Source organism: Fundulus heteroclitus, chromosome 22, assembly GCF_011125445.2.
Source record: "Fundulus heteroclitus isolate FHET01 chromosome 22, MU-UCD_Fhet_4.1, whole genome shotgun sequence".
NCBI classification, from domain to species: Eukaryota; Metazoa; Chordata; class Actinopteri; order Cyprinodontiformes; family Fundulidae; genus Fundulus; species Fundulus heteroclitus.
This window is the reverse complement of record NC_046382.1, coordinates 29,202,483-29,217,974: the sequence shown is the minus strand read 5'-3', so window position 1 is coordinate 29,217,974 and position 15,492 is coordinate 29,202,483. Positions and strand designations below refer to the sequence as shown.

The 15,492-nt window shown below is 43.5% G+C and overlaps 1 protein-coding gene and 1 long non-coding RNA gene across 22 annotated transcripts in view; one reads left to right on the top strand and one right to left on the bottom strand.

The window, feature by feature from the left end:
• ank3a (ankyrin 3a) overlaps nucleotides 1–15,492 on the bottom strand; it is a 119,926-nt gene that overhangs the window by 78,613 nt on the left and 25,821 nt on the right. For all 21 annotated transcript variants that reach the window (XM_036126868.1, XM_036126877.1, XM_036126874.1 and 18 more), the window contains exons 2-5: nucleotides 7,869–7,970; nucleotides 7,656–7,754; nucleotides 1,758–1,856; nucleotides 1,095–1,193 (exon numbers count right to left, since the gene is read on the bottom strand). In XM_036126868.1, coding sequence (XP_035982761.1) covers nucleotides 1,095–1,193; nucleotides 1,758–1,856; nucleotides 7,656–7,754; nucleotides 7,869–7,970 — 399 coding nt within the window. The remainder of the gene's footprint in view (nucleotides 1–1,094; nucleotides 1,194–1,757; nucleotides 1,857–7,655; nucleotides 7,755–7,868; nucleotides 7,971–15,492) is intronic.
• LOC118557249 lies at nucleotides 141–14,259 on the top strand. The gene is made up of 3 exons (XR_004927747.1): nucleotides 141–648; nucleotides 4,787–4,865; nucleotides 13,721–14,259. It is a non-coding gene; the product is annotated as an uncharacterized LOC118557249 (long non-coding RNA).

Genomic DNA, 15,492 nt, shown 5'->3' with positions numbered 1-15,492 from the left:
GCCGTGTGTAATCGCTGTTACTGACGACAACTTCACAGAACCTTGATCAAAAACAAAATCTGCTCTACTCTATCTAAGTGTGACGCCCATAAGTATGGCGACGTACAGTATTTTACATTAATAAAAAAAAAAACGAAATGTAATACAATAATCCATAATATTCACTGTGATACAAAAGACTTTTCCGATAACTGTGGGAGCTTGCTTTGGATTTTGCTTCACTTGCAAACTTTCTTCGACTAAAGGAAAAACACAAGACGATTAGAGCGAGCGGCACGTTCAGTTCATTTCTGCATTTTTGCACCACTGGTTGTTCGAGTGCGCATCCGATCTAAATCTAAAAAACGACGTTGTAGCTGACTGCATGTTCTGTGTATCTATGCACCTGCCTGTGTGCGTGCACCTTACATGAGTCCGCGGGGCATCCCCATGCTGTAGCATGTAGCCCTTAGCTGTCAACCAGTGGAGCGCAGGCTAGCTTCTGCGTTAGCTATCGCTGTCGGGGCGTGTGTGTTTGTGTGCATGTGTGTGGCGACTGGTCCTCATGCACGTGTATGATTTCCACAGACTGAGCGGCGTTAAATCACGGCAGCAGCGGTGGAGGAGAGGCAGAGAGCCGGAGCGGAGCTCCTCCGTGACCAACTCAAGGTCAGTCTGCCTCCACCAACATACACTACCAATCAATGAGGCTCTGCCGTGGCCCTCATAGAGAGATGGGGGGAGGGAGGAGGGGGGAGGGGGTTGGCGGAGAAGGAGCAGGAACAGGAGGAGAGGAGGAGACAGAGGGATAATGTGAGACGGAGAGGATGAGGGAAAACACAGAGGCAGGAAACAGCCGAGAGGATGGAGAGGATGGTGGTGGTGGGGGGGGGGACAGAGGGAGATACAGGAAGGCGAGGAGCGAGTGGGGGCGGGAGAAGAAAAAAGGAAGGGCGGGGACAAAGGAGGAGAGGAGATGAACGTGGTTAGTAGGACAGTGTAAAGAGCACAAGTGACTGAGGCAAACGCACGGAGACATACTGTACGACAGCACTGGCACAGAGAGACACGTAGCCCATGTGCGGCTAAAACGCACGTCCACGCGCGCACTGTACCTCCGTGGCGATGCTCTGGCTGGCGTTGTTCTCCAGGAGGAACCGCACCACCTCCAGGTGATTCTCCTGGGCCGCCATGTAGAGAGGAGTGAAGCCATTCTGCACGCAGCCCAGAGCAAAGAGACATTTACAAACATATCGTCGGATCTTATAGCTTAGATCATCAGAGCACAACAGACCTGTACCTGCACGTAAAAATGGCTCGCTTTGGGAAAATACCATCCATTCTGATTTACTCAAAATGCAGCGTTATCTAGACTGAGTGCAGTTTACAGACAACATCAGTGACAAAAACACTGTAGCTCTCAAGGATTCGGGTAGGAGAGCAGTGCGAAAGAATATCCTACAGAGCAGAAGTCTGTCTCCCTCACCTTGATCTGACGGAGGAAAGGTAAAATACTTGGGCAGCGGTGCCTCGGCAGAGGCCTAGTTGGCCGTACGCCAGCCACTGTCAGTAAAAACCTTTCCACTGAGTGATTCCCACAATGTCACTGACTACCTGATACAGTATCAGCCCAACAAACGTGTGCATCACTGAAGTGTGATCAGATTATACTGGCTGTAGGTCAGCAGAGCAGCGGCACCTTAGTGCCATGTTATCTTTAGGCACATGTGTGTGTGTGTGTGTTTGTGTGTGTGTGTGTGTGTGTGCGTGTGTCCCACCTGGGATTGTGCGTTGACATTGGCTCCATTAGTAACCAGCTCTTTGACGACATCCGCCTGGCCAGCCAGTGAGGCTATGTGCAGAGCAGTGTTTCCTTTCTGGATTACGCAGAACAACCAAGAGAATGCATGTTAAGCTCTGGCCCACCTGTTCTACCATGTTGCTTGTACAGCAGGTACCCCCCCCCCCCCCCCCCCCACACTCTCCACTGTAGCTTGCATCCATGTGAGCTAGTGAATTCCATCCCACAGATCACATGCTTGAGCTGGTATTCGGTGCTCTGGCATCCCCTCTGGTGGATACTGCCAACAATGTGTCACTTCCGATCCTGACATGCCACACATAAACGAGACCCGGCCTAAAAATAAACCCACACCAGCCTTCTAGGAATCCGTCCAGGTCGGAGATGAAGGCAGAGCTGACCCTCACCTCGTCCTCTGGTTACATGATATGAGCATGTGCTTGTGAAAAAAGCAGCGATTGGTCACGTCTGCTGCGTTAAGAAGCGGGGAAATTAAACAGGTATTTGAAATTCAGAGAGGACTAATAAAACAGAAAAGGTAGAAGACTGATCAAATGCAGTGACTTCTGAAAGTATTAACACCTCTTGAAATGTCTCCCTGCGTGTGTCGTTATGAGCCTCGATGTATTTTTCAGTGATTTCATGTCACAGGAAAATACAAATTTAGAGCAACACGTAGTTGTGAAGTTGAAAGAAAAACGATACATGGTAGATTTTTTTTTTCTAGTTTCCATACCCCTTGAACTTTACCACATATTGTGAGATTACAACCACAAACATAAATATGTTCCATTGGAATTTTATGTTAAAAACCAGCGCAAAGTGGTATACAGTTGTGATGTGGACAGAAAATTGTGCATGATTCAAAAACATTTCTTTACAAATAAAAAAGTGCAAAAGTATTCAGCCTCCTTTTCTCTGAGTGAAACCAGTTGCCTTCAAAAGTTGCCTGATGATTGCTAATGACTGAATACAGTCAACATGTGTGTAATCTGATTTTAGCACAAATACAGCTGCTCTGTGAAAGCTTCAGAAGTTGGTAAAAATCAAACAGCATCATGAAGGTCAAGGAACACACCAGGCAGGTCAGGGATCAAGTGATGGAGAAGTTTAAAGCAGACTTAGGGTATAAATTTTCCCCCCAAGCTTTGACAAAGTCACGGAGCGCTGTTCAATCCATCACCCGGAAATGGAAAGAGTATGGTACAACTGTAAACCTACCACCATCTAACTTTACAGGCAGAACAAGGAGAGCACTGATCAGAGATGTAGCCAAGAGGCCCACGGTGACTCTGGAGGAACTGCAGAGATCCACAGCTCAGGTGGGAGAATCTGTCCACAGGACACCTATTAGTCGTGCACAAATGTGGCCATTATGGAAGAGTGGCAAGAAGAAAGCCATTGTTAACAGAAAACCCTAAGAAGTACCGTTTGCAGTTTGCCAGAAGCCATGTTGGAGACACAGCAAACATGGAAGAAGGTGCTCTGGTCAGGTCAGACCAAAATTTTACTTTTTGGCCAAAATGCAAAATGCTATGTGTGGCAGAGAAGTAACACTGCACATCACTCTGAACACACCACTGTCAGATATGGTGGTGGCAGCATCATGCTCTGGTGTGTTTCTCTTCAACAGGGAAGATATAGCCAAATACAGGGCAAACTTTGAAGAAAACCTGTTGGAGTCTGCAAAAGATTGGAGCAGAGGCTCGCCTCTAGTTCAGTAACTAGAGGTGCAAAGCTGGTAGAGACACACCCTAAAAGACCTGCACCTGTAACTGCAGCAAAAAGGTGGTTACACAAAGTATTGACTCGGGGGGGGGGCTGTGCACAATGCACAATATATAAATAAATAAAAATCATGTATCATTTCTACTTCACAATTGTAATCCACTCTGTGTTGGTCGTTCGCATAAGATTCCAGTACAATATATTTATGTTTGTGGTTGGAATGTGACAATATGAGGAAATACTTTTTATTTTTGCAAACCGCTGGCTGTACACAACCTATTAGTTAGAGTCCAGCTGTGTGTCGTTTAATCTCAGCTTTTCTCTGAAGATTTCAGAGGATTGTTAGAGAACATTAGTGAACAAACCGTATTATGAAGATCAAGGGACTCAGCAGACAAGTCAGGGAGGAAGCTGTGAGGAAGTTCAAGGCAGCATTACGTTCTAAAACATAATCCTAAACTCTCACAGAGCACCTCTCAATCTGTCATCTACAATCTAAACCTACCAAGTCCATCTAAACTCACAGGCCAGACCAGGGGAGCATTTATGAGAGACGTTTCCAACTCTGAGTTACTAAAGTTTGCCTTTAGTAACTCAGGCAAAGCTGCAGCATTTACCAGCTCAGGTGGGAGAATCTAGTGCTAGCTGCATACTCCAATAAATAGTGGGGGACTGACAGCCGTAAGAAGTCACAGTGTGAGAGAACCTGGATAATCACCCTAAACATGCACACAAAGTTATAGATCAAAGCGTTTTTGTCCGAATGGCCCAGTCAAAGTCCAGAACCTGAATCCAATTGAGATTCAGTAGTGCATGTGACTTGAAAATTGCTGTTCAGAGACAGGCTGACTGGAGGGGTAGAGGGATACGCCACAATTTCAGTCTCTAGATGTGGAAGGGTTTCACCTGAAGCTGCAACCAAAGACTGATGCAGGGAGGTCGATAAAATACGCGCTATGACTTTAAAATTTGTATTCTTGAAAACGTATGTAAATGATGTATCACTTTGATTCCACTTCCAAACTATGCACTCCTGTGTGTTAGTGTATAATTCCAAGGATGTGAATACTTTGGGAAGACGGTGTTTTTGCCCAAGTGATCAGCCATCTTGTATCTTGGAAGAGCAAAAACATTCATAAACGCAATAAATATACATTTATTCTGATTAGAGCTACATTTTATTGACACCACTGCTCTTTGACAATCATTATTCAAAATCTACATCTCTCTTACAATCACACACTTCCAAGCTTTTCAATGATTATATTCTCTTCCCAGCTAGAGCAGAGCAACATCAGAAGGATGGCTACGCAACAACCGTAGACCACCCAACAACCCCAGAAACCTCTACATCAAGGTACCTTCACCCTCACTCACAAAAGCTACACAAAATCATGATATCTGATGAGAATAAAACGAATACAGCATCCAAACGAATCCACGAGAATCCTCAGGGTCACAGTACAGAGATATTTTAATTGGAGATTTTCTCCTTGATCTTAAATATTTTATCCCGTCTCATGTTTATGTCAGCGCCAGGCGAGGGACCCGGGGCAGAGATGCTGAACCAGCCGACAAAAGGGGACTAAAAAGCCTTCAAGGTGCAAATGTGAATAATATTTCCTCGGCTCTGCCTCTGAGCCCGTTTTCACATTAAAATAAAGATGTGGTCATGAAGCAGACTGCTTTCTTTGGTATAGAATAGCTTTTTTACACAGCCCATAAAGTATCCCGCCTCTGCTCCTCTTGTTTTTCATGTTTGTTTCATACAGGGGTGTGAAGAAATATTTGTTCGCCCACAGATTTTATTCTGCTTTTGTTTTTTTCCCCATCTTCATACAAAACGGCGTTTTTTAATTGGCTCTATGCTAATAACTGGCTCTAAAACTGCCACATTAAACAATTGCCAATGAGGATTTTAGCAACAGGCAATGAACATTGTGGAGGATTATTGGCCCGTTCTGTGCAGAATTGTCTTTTTCAGCCACATTTGATTTTTTTCCCGAGCATGAACACCCCATTTAAGGTCATGCACAGCACCTACATTTTGGGTGTAATGGGGCCTACTCACGTACTATGACTTTTCTACACCAGTAACTCACTCTGGCTGCATACAAAGGTTTTCTGATTCAATGATCACGCCTTGTTGGTTTATTATATTTAATTATATTTAATTTCTATATTTTACACTTTGTTTTGTTCTATTTGTTAGTAAATTAGGCATTTTTGTATGCATTTACCATAACAAGATGAAGTGCCCAGATATACGATATTGCAGATGCGTGCGATGAGTAAACAAGGAGAAGCGATGGATCTGAGCGCGTCAGTAATGCCCAGTGGAGGTGCGAAAAGAAAGAGGTAAAGTAACCCTAACCCTGTAGATTGGGTTGGTCTTAGACCGAGCCGAGCTGTCACTTTACCGCGAGGCAGGAGGATCTGCCGGCTCTTACAGTTGCTGCGTCAATTGTCGCCATCTTGCTTTCTGATAGGTCTGCGGTACTGCGGGCAGAGGGCACAATGTTTATGTCTGCTGATCGTACCCGTTGCAATGGTGGCCTAGTGGTTAGAGCATTGTCCCTTTGTCCTGGAGGCTCTAAGGGATGGGCTAAATGCAGAGGACCACTTTCATTGGAATGTATGCTGCAATAAAGATTATTATTATTAAAAGTTCTTTTCAGGCTCAAAAGGGTCTAAGTAAATATCAGGATGAATACTTGGTGTATATTGTTTTATTTGACTATCTCATCCCAAAACCTTTACTTTGTGTGTTCTGAGCCATGCAGACATAGTATTGCTGGTTTGTGTCAGACCATTGACCTGCTGCAAAACCAAAGTGTGTTGAGCTTAAGGTCACCTAGGTCACCAATTGATGGTAAACGGCTTGTACATGTATAGCGTTTTATCAAGTCCGACGACCCCAAAGCGCTTTACACTACAGTCAGTCATTCACTCATTCACACCCTGACGGTGGTGAGCTATGTTAGTAGCCACAGTGCTCTGGAGCAGACTGACAGAAGAGAGGCTGCCATACATCACGCCACCTCTAACCAACGGCAGCAGGCAATGCGGGTGAAGTGTCTTCCCCAAGGATCAACCCGGCAACCCGCCAGACACAAGACGACCTCCCTAACTCTTGTTCCACCGTTACATGATGGCTGGATTTTCTCCATTAGGATTTCTGGTGGAGAGCAGAATTCATGGTTCAATTAATTACAGTAAGTTGTCCGAGTCCTAAAGCAGTAAAGCAGCCCCAGACCATCACACCATCACCGCCTTGTTTGAATATACAATGTTCTCTTTCTGCTATTCATCTTGCAAAAACACTCCGCAGTTTTCCTCACCGCTCCACTGTATATTGTTTTTCCAAAATTCTTAGGGATTACCAGGATTCTCTTTACAGTAAATGTGAGAGGAACATTTGTGGCTTTTCTTTTTTTTGTGTCAGCAGTGATTTTCTTTTTGAGATTCTGCCCTGGATGCAGTTTCTTGCCAGGCTGTTTCCTATTGTTGAATCAAGAACACGGGTAAATGATGCCTGCAGTGCTGTTTGGGTTTCTTTTGTCACCTCTTGGATGAATTGCTGATGCGCTTTTGAAGTAATGTTGGTCATCTGGTCTCCTGTAAAAATTCATCAGTTTCATGTGTGCATAATGGCGCTCATTATGGTTAACTAAAGTCCCACAGTCTTAGAAATGGCTTTGTAAACCTTTCCAGACTCAGAGATGTCAGTGAGTTTGGTTTTCATCTGCTCTTGAATCTTTAGATCTGGGCATATTGTGCTACTTTTCAACAAGCATTACACTACTTCATGTTAGCAGACCGGTTCTAATTGATGCTGCAGGTCTGGTAGACATCAGGTCGTGACATTTAACATTTTTGTGTTGATTAAGGCTGTCTGATCAGTAACATTTAAGTATAACAAAAAGCAAAAAAACAGAAGAAATCTGTAAGGGGGACAAATACTTTTCCACAGCACCGTACCGTTTATACAACACCTCAGACTGAATATGTTATCTGATATAAATGTAGCTATCGGCGGAGGAAATCCCCAAAGGGGTCGTTAATTAGAGATTCTGCTTTGAACTCCAAAGGCCACACTTTGCATTGGATCCAAGCCCACTTCCATGGGAGGCAGGGTGTGCCTTACCTTTGTGGCAGCATCCACAGTAGCTCCAAGCTTCAGCAGCTCGGCAACAACCTCCACATGTCCCTCTTTGGAGGCCAGATGAAGAGCGTTTAGGCCATTCTGGGAGAGGAACAGTAGTAGGGTTAGAGTTGCCGTTGCTTAGTTCGTTTCCGTCTTTTCTTTACACATGAAATCAGGCTTTTGTAAGAAGGTTAGCATTTTAGTGAAACATACCTGATTGCAAATGTTAATCTCCACTCCAGACTTGAGGTAGTCAAGGACTTTTTCAAGGTTCCCCGCCCGGGCAGCTCGCAGGTAACTGGCATTACTGTCGGACTGGAAGGAAAGAGGAGAACAAAAGCAGTCAAAGAAAAGCAAAGGTAAAAGAAGAAATGATGCGAGTCGAATATCCGACTGGCTCTGACGGCAGACGCGTATTCCGGAAACAGAGCAGAAGCATTACTGTACCAGGTCGTACTCTGTCATTTCTCAGACATCTAATGGCATCCTGATGAAGCCAAAAACCCAAAGTCAGCATTCACGGATAGTCACAAGACAGTATTCCAGCTATGTCCGCCTGCCAGCGTTTCAAACAACATTTGGAGAACCCTTAAACATCGTGTCATCCCAGCAGTCCTCCTCCGACCTCCATCGGATCCCAACACAGTCTGTTGTTTCAGCTTTGTTCCGTCCAAACGTCTCTGATTCCCCAGCGTCCGAAGTTCAGTGACCGGGTGGTCCTCCCAGCTGCCACAGAGCCCTCCTCTTTTCCACAAAGATCACCAGCGACAGAGTTACTGTGCTACGAGGTGCAGCGCACCCTCTGTTCTGCTCGGCTGTCCTTTCCCCCAATACAGAAATAGGGCTTTGCACACCAAAATAAAATGATGAGGTAAGCATGTTTGCAGCCCCGTATAGCAAACGTGGAAGGCACGAGGGGGTACGGAGGAGGAGGACAGAGCCGAAAAAAAAAAACAAAGATGTGGAGAGGGCTAAAGGAAGAAATGAAGGTTGTGCTTTCTGTCTGTGCTCCCAGGACATTCGATATGACACACAGTGACACAAAGCCAGCTCTGCACATTTTTCTCGTCTTAGCAGCGGCATGGCAAGGAGTGTGCTGTAAAAGTCAGCAGTGAGATCAGGATGGAGAAAAGCTCCTTCATAGCACATGCTTAAACCCCAAATTCCTCTGAATTATCAGAAGTCCAGACCGGCTAAATTTAGCCTCGCACCCAGAGACGCTGAGAATAAACTCAGCCGGGCCAAACTGGACAATCCAAAAGTTTTATCCTCCTCCTCCTCTCCCCTTCTGCTACAGTTGAGCTGAAATAACAGCAGCTCAGAGCCAAAATGTGACCTAGCAAAAACATCCAGCATCAGATTTTTCCACTCACAATCTGTAAATAAGAGGAAAAAAAAAAAAAAAAAAAGTACATGTGCTTATCTGTCCATGCGCAGGCAAACAAATGAATGGCAAACGAGGCCAATGCGAACTGGAAGCAGACTCATTTCCTGATTACAAGAAACCATTAGGCCAAGTCTCTCATCGCTGTGAACAATCAGCTCGCCAGTAGACATTTCTGCTTCCTTTTTCCATATCCCCAACTCACAGGGGACGGTCTGATGGATCACTAATGATGCTTCTGGTCTCATGGCTATGAGAAAAATCAGGGTTGTTCCAACCTGAACGGAGAGGAACTCTGATCTACGAGCAAACAAGACGTGAGCAGAGTGACGGTAAAGTTTTCTACCACCCAGAGATCTGCGTGATCAGCAGTGATCAACGAAACAAACATGTTTCAATGGAGACTGCAGCTTGGCGATCGTGACTGGGAGAGCATCCGAACCATCAGATCAGGTTGGAAGTTACAGGGCCATGCAAAGATGTCCATTCCCATTTTGTCACGTCACCACTTCGAACATGAATGTACAAATGAATACAGCTTTGAGTTGGTTCTTGCAAGAAAAAAGTCTGAAAGGTGTGGTATGCATTCCTATAGAAAACCCCTTTTTGCTCTGATACCCCTAAATAAAATCCTGTGCAAACCGACTTTTCAAACCAGTGAATTAGTAAATAGAGTCCGTCTGCGTGTTTGTTTTAATCTCTACTCTTGCTGCGAGGCGACAGAACTACTATCCGCCCCACTGTGCAGTCCTCTATCACAACAGACTCCCAAGACAATTCAATGAAGCTTGCCGTTTTTTGACAAAATAAAAAAAAGATTAGGGGGTATGAAAACATTTGTGAGACACTGTTTAAGGAGAGCGTAGAACCAGAAAATTTAGTCTAAAGAGCTAAGAAAGGTTCTGAGGTTTTCGAACAGAGACAGTGCTTATGATCTCAGAGGATATAAAACGTTCAGAAAACCAAAAGCAGGAACAAATGTAAAACCACATTGTATTTCTTTTGTTGGGGTTGATGTATGGAACAAATTAGATCAAGAGCTAAAAGACTGTAAAACATTAACAAGGTTTAAAAACATATTTAAGAATAATACGATAAAAAAAATTATGAGTCATGTGAATGCAATTAAGAGCAGTAAGATACTGGGTGCGTTACCTTTTTTTTTTTTTTCCCCAAAATGTTATTATTGTAGAATAATACTTTTCCTAAAATCATACGTTGGTATGTATTATAAACAGTAACCATCTTTTTATCTTTTTTTTCTTTTGCTTTCTAGTCCAATGTAAATTGGCTTTGCAGGGTGGGCATTATAAGCTTATTGCTTCTGCTAATTAAGCCTTTTTCAGACTGTTTTAATTTATGTTATATGGACATATACTGTCTTTATTATATACTTGTGTGTCTGAAATAAATAAATAAATATAGAAACAGTGCCGTCGTATTGACATCCTGGATGCATCTTAGTCTCCAGTCCAGCTTTGGTCGGTCACATCCACACGTTGGCTTGCAAACTCTCCACACTTTCACTGTGCTGTTAAGATACCTCTGCAGGTCATGCCTGCATGTCAATGTGAGTGAGACTCACAGCACAAGCAGTGCCCCGCTAGGATGAAAACAGTGCAACAGCCCAGCAGAACAGGTTGTGTTTTTCATCTGGTTCCAGCGCTTTACTTTTAGCATGAACTTTGAAACGTTTGTATTTTTCACCTTACGCTTTGGGTGGCTTACATGTTGGAGAGCTGCTAGGAGCTGCCGTTCGTCTTGAAATGATTCCCTTGCTGAACACAGCTAGATAAGTAAGAGGGTCAGCGCTTCTGCTGGATAATCTCGCTTTAATGTTTTTAACATCACATTAAGTCCGCCAAGAATGTCAAGGCTGTCGCTGACTTTTTAAGTGGAATACATGTTTCCACAGCAAAGGCCTGTTTTGCACATAAAAGGCTGCTTGTAAGCAAGGAGCAGAGATGTGCAACGTTGCAACCAGTTTGCTGAGAGATTCTACTGTTGCTTCAGATTAATGACCCTGAAGTTGCAAAGTAGGTCCTGGCATCAAGCTCAACACTCAAAGCACCCAATTAGTTTGTCGTATATTTACTTTTTATTATCATTATTAAAGCGAGATGAAGCAAATGTTTTGCTTCAAGCAACGGGGAAAAAAAATGTTTTTAGGAACATCTCAGATGGCTAAAACTCAAACTTTACGACCAAAACGAACGTTTCACCGTGTGACATCTTCCCTCCTGCAGCAATATCTTTGGAGCAATGTGAGTGTTTTTAGCTGCTGGCTTTGCACATCTGGATAGGTGCTTAAAAAACCCAGACAGATGCCCGGTGTTTTACAGAACTGGATTACAGGCTTAGCAGTGAAACAACCAGAGTTTAGCATCCAGGTGTGTGACCCACTGAGGCTTTGTTTGTGTGTCAACAAACCTGCAACCAGCGGGGAAACCTGCTGACGAGCACATTTGCAGCTCACAGAGGTGGATAGAAGGTATATAGGATAGAGTGATTGGATAGATTTAATATAACATGCAATATTAGGTAAATATGCAATATGGGTTTAGGAACAGATGTTATCCTTTAATTATAGAAAACATGGCTGAACATGATGTAACCTGGGTTTTCAAAAGCCCTAGAAGTGTTAGGGTCTGAGAGTGCTCGTTGAGATGCTGATACTTTTTAAACGGCTACCTTCACATCTTTAAACAGATGAAGTCGATTTCAACCAGAAGCACTCTACCGCTATTGCCCGATTACGACTTCAAGCCTGTAGAAAGGCTCTGGGACTAACTTCCAGAGCCCGTCTACAGTTCATCCAGAATGAGGGACTTCTGAATCTTTGGAGAATTACACACGACAGGACGGGGGAAGCAGGGAAATATCACGAGGCGTGGTCGGATCACACGTCACTGAGAACTGGGCCATTAAAATTGAGGTTAAGCCTGATGGAAAGCATTAATCTCGTGGTAGCTGGACGGGCAAGGATGAGGGAGACAAATCTGACACATGCAGTAAATTACACGTGTCGTCTCCAAACTACACTGCAAACAGCCACAGCCGCAGCGAAAGCTAACACCTTTGCGGCGTCTTATCGGCGACCGCCGTCCGTGTTTGCATTTTGGAAGGAAAAAATAAATTCAGTTGTCCCGCAAAGAGTTTCGCGGTCGTAACATTTAGCTTGACTGTCATACTTCACAGTGCTTCAGTTTTATAGTACCCTGAAGACGCGCGGAGATCCTCTGGAAATGCCGTCTGAGCTCCAAACATGGTTAAAAAAACACAGGCGGCAGAGCTTTTGTTGTCAGGGCTGCAAAATATGGGCAGAGGGCCGCGCAAATACACGAGGTCAGCAGACACAGGGACCCTTCGTTTTAAATCATGGAGCACTCTTTTAGCTTGCATAACTTTTCTTGGTTTTAAACATCTTGATTATTTTCACCTGGCTTTCCTTATATGTCCTGGATAGTTTCTATTTTCACTTGGATTCTAGCTTATACTTTGGATTATTATTTAATGTAATTACATTTATTGGGTTAGTTTTATCATAACTCAACCCTTCTATAATAATAATAATAATAATAATAATAATAATAATAATAATAATAATAATAATAATAATAATAATTATTATTATTATTATTATTGTTGTTGTTGTTGTTGTTGTTGTTGTTGTTGTTGTTGTTGTTGTTGTTGTTGTTGTTGTTGTTGTTGTTATTATTATTATTATTATTATTATTATTATTATTATTATTATACAGCCATCCATCCTTTGTGTATGTTCACTTATTCTTATGGGGTCTCAGGTAGAGGAGGCAGAGATTATTGGGTGAGAGGCGGCGTACATCTTGAACAGGTCAGCGGTGCATCAAAAGAGCAACACAGAGAACCACAGGGAAAACACTCTCTCACTCCTCAGGACAATGTAGAGACCGATAAGCTTAACATTTATGTTTTTGAGCTGTGGCAAGAAGCCAGAGTACCCAGAGAGAGCCCACACACGCAGGGGAGAACATGCAAACTTCATGTAGAAAGATCCCAGGCTGTAGTAGTAGTAGTAGTAGTAGTAGAAACTAAAACAACTTACTTATATTTCTCTATTATTGCTATTTTTCCTGACTTAATTGGCCTAATTTTATTTTTAAATCTTTATTTATTGCAATGTTTCTCTACACATACAATTTAATTATATTCCAGGTTTGTAATTTTTTATCATTATTGATATAATTGTTTTTTATGTTTTGTGCTAAAGCTGTATAAAATTTAACCCTACCAGCCAGTATTAATCAGATACTGTATTTAGATGCCAAGCAGGATTTTCTTCTTTTTCATGTTCAAAGCCCTCCAAGCTATTTCATTTCTTCCCAGTTGCCCTCCTCTCGTGACAGAAAGCACAAAGATATTCAGTCAGTTTAAAAGATAACTGCCCGGGTGGCATCACCTCCACGATGTCACAATACAACATAGATAAATACATCCATCTATTGTCTCATTAAAATGAATAAAGATATGTCATGAGGAATGTCTGCAAGTCCTTTTTATGCCGTTTACCTGCAGGAAAATACCAGCGTGAGAAATAAACTCATACTGATGTCATCCCAACAGGCTGTGTGGGAGCTTAGAAGAAAAGAGCCAGAGCAGCAGCAGCTGTATTGTTTAACTTTATCCTCTGCTCTCCTGACAGCACAAAACTCAGCAGAGCTGCACAGAGCTGGGAGCACAAAGCCGGTGGTGACAGGAAGATGGCTGCAGCCACCAGTGGAGCCAAACCACTTCATCACAACAGCAAAGGCATCGCATCACTTTCTCTCCACTCAACCAAATTCCTTAACCTGAATATATTCTCACAGAATGCTGATTTTACCCATTTCTCCCAAGGACAGATGCAGTGAGCCTGTCAAAGAGCGAACGCCTCCATTTTGTTGTCAACATGTTCACACCAGAAGTCATTGCTAAGGATTTTATTCCCAGTGGATGAGAAAAAGTGGTGGAAAATGAATCTACTCTGTGCCCCTTGAACTTCTTGGTGCATAATGGTGAAGTGGAGGGGAAACGATAGTTGACTTTCCCACAGCATGATGCTGCCACCACTATGTTTAACCATGGAGATCAGGTGTTGCAGGTGATATTTAGTGTTAGTTTTCCTCCACACAAAACTGTTTGCATCGTTCTTGTCTAATCTATGGTGCTATGGTGACATTCTTGTCTAATCTCACCATAGCACCTTCCCCTACGTTTGCTCCCTACATGACTTGTGGCAGATTGCGAATTCGGCTTTATTTTTTAACAAAAGCTGTCTTCTAACCACCTTTTCATAAAAGCCAGATTCATTTACCGTGTCCCCTTCTCATGACTTTCTTTCACCAACAGCTTCCTTCCTGCCAGTCTTACAGGAAGCCAGACGCGTTCAAAGCCCAACTACGAGTCGTCCTGCCTGCAAAACCTCCCACCTGAACTGTGGATCTCTGCTGCTCCTCCAGAGTCACTCTTGGCTGCTTTATGCTCTTCCTGCCCAGCCTGTCAGTTCAGGTGAACAGCCAAGTCTCGGCAGGTTAGCAGTTTTGCCAGATGATGGACTAAACACTGCTCCAGAAAATGTTCAAACCTTTGTGTATTTTATTTTATAACCTAACTTTGCTTAAAGCTTCTCCAAAACTTCCCCCATGGTCGGTTTCGGTTTTATAGCTGAGCATGAAAGCAGGAAAACACCTTGGCAGATTTTTGATCAAATTAGAAAAGAAAACAGAAGCTGCCGAAAACTGTATGTTAATTAAGTGGTTACTAAATAGTAATAATAGTAATATCATCTTTATTGTCATTGAAACATACATTACAACGAAATTTGTTCTCTGCTTTTAACCCATCACCCTTGGGGAGCAGGGGGCTGCCATGTGCGGCGTCCGGGGAGCAATCTGGGGTTAAGGGTCTTGCTCAGGGACCCAGAGTGCCGGCGCTGGGGATCTAACCGGGTACTTGCATCCTTCTCTGAGTGCAAGTGCTCTAACCACTAGGCCAACACTCCCCATACACCGAGACACAGCTCGGTAGGCATTTTGGGGTTAAGTGCCTTGCCCAGGGGCACATGGACATGTGGCAAGAGGAAGTTGGAATCGAACAACCTTCTGATTGCCAGACGACTACTCAACCCATCAAGCCACAGTCGCCCCCCAAATAAGTAAGTAGCCCAACTGTTCTTTTGAAATAAACTTGCATTTTTTCCAAATATAGAGGCAAAAGTCAGGGAATAAGGATGCACATTTGAATATCTTGCACTGTTTATCTGACGAGCTGAAGTGTCACTCTCACAAACCAACACTGTGGGAGTCCTGGTGATTTTTACACACCGGCCATTCATATCCTTCGCAGATATAGTGGCCTATAAAAGTATTCCTCTAACGTCAAGCCAAATATACAAGATACAACAATACATCCCGTAAACGCCGCAAAATAAAGGTC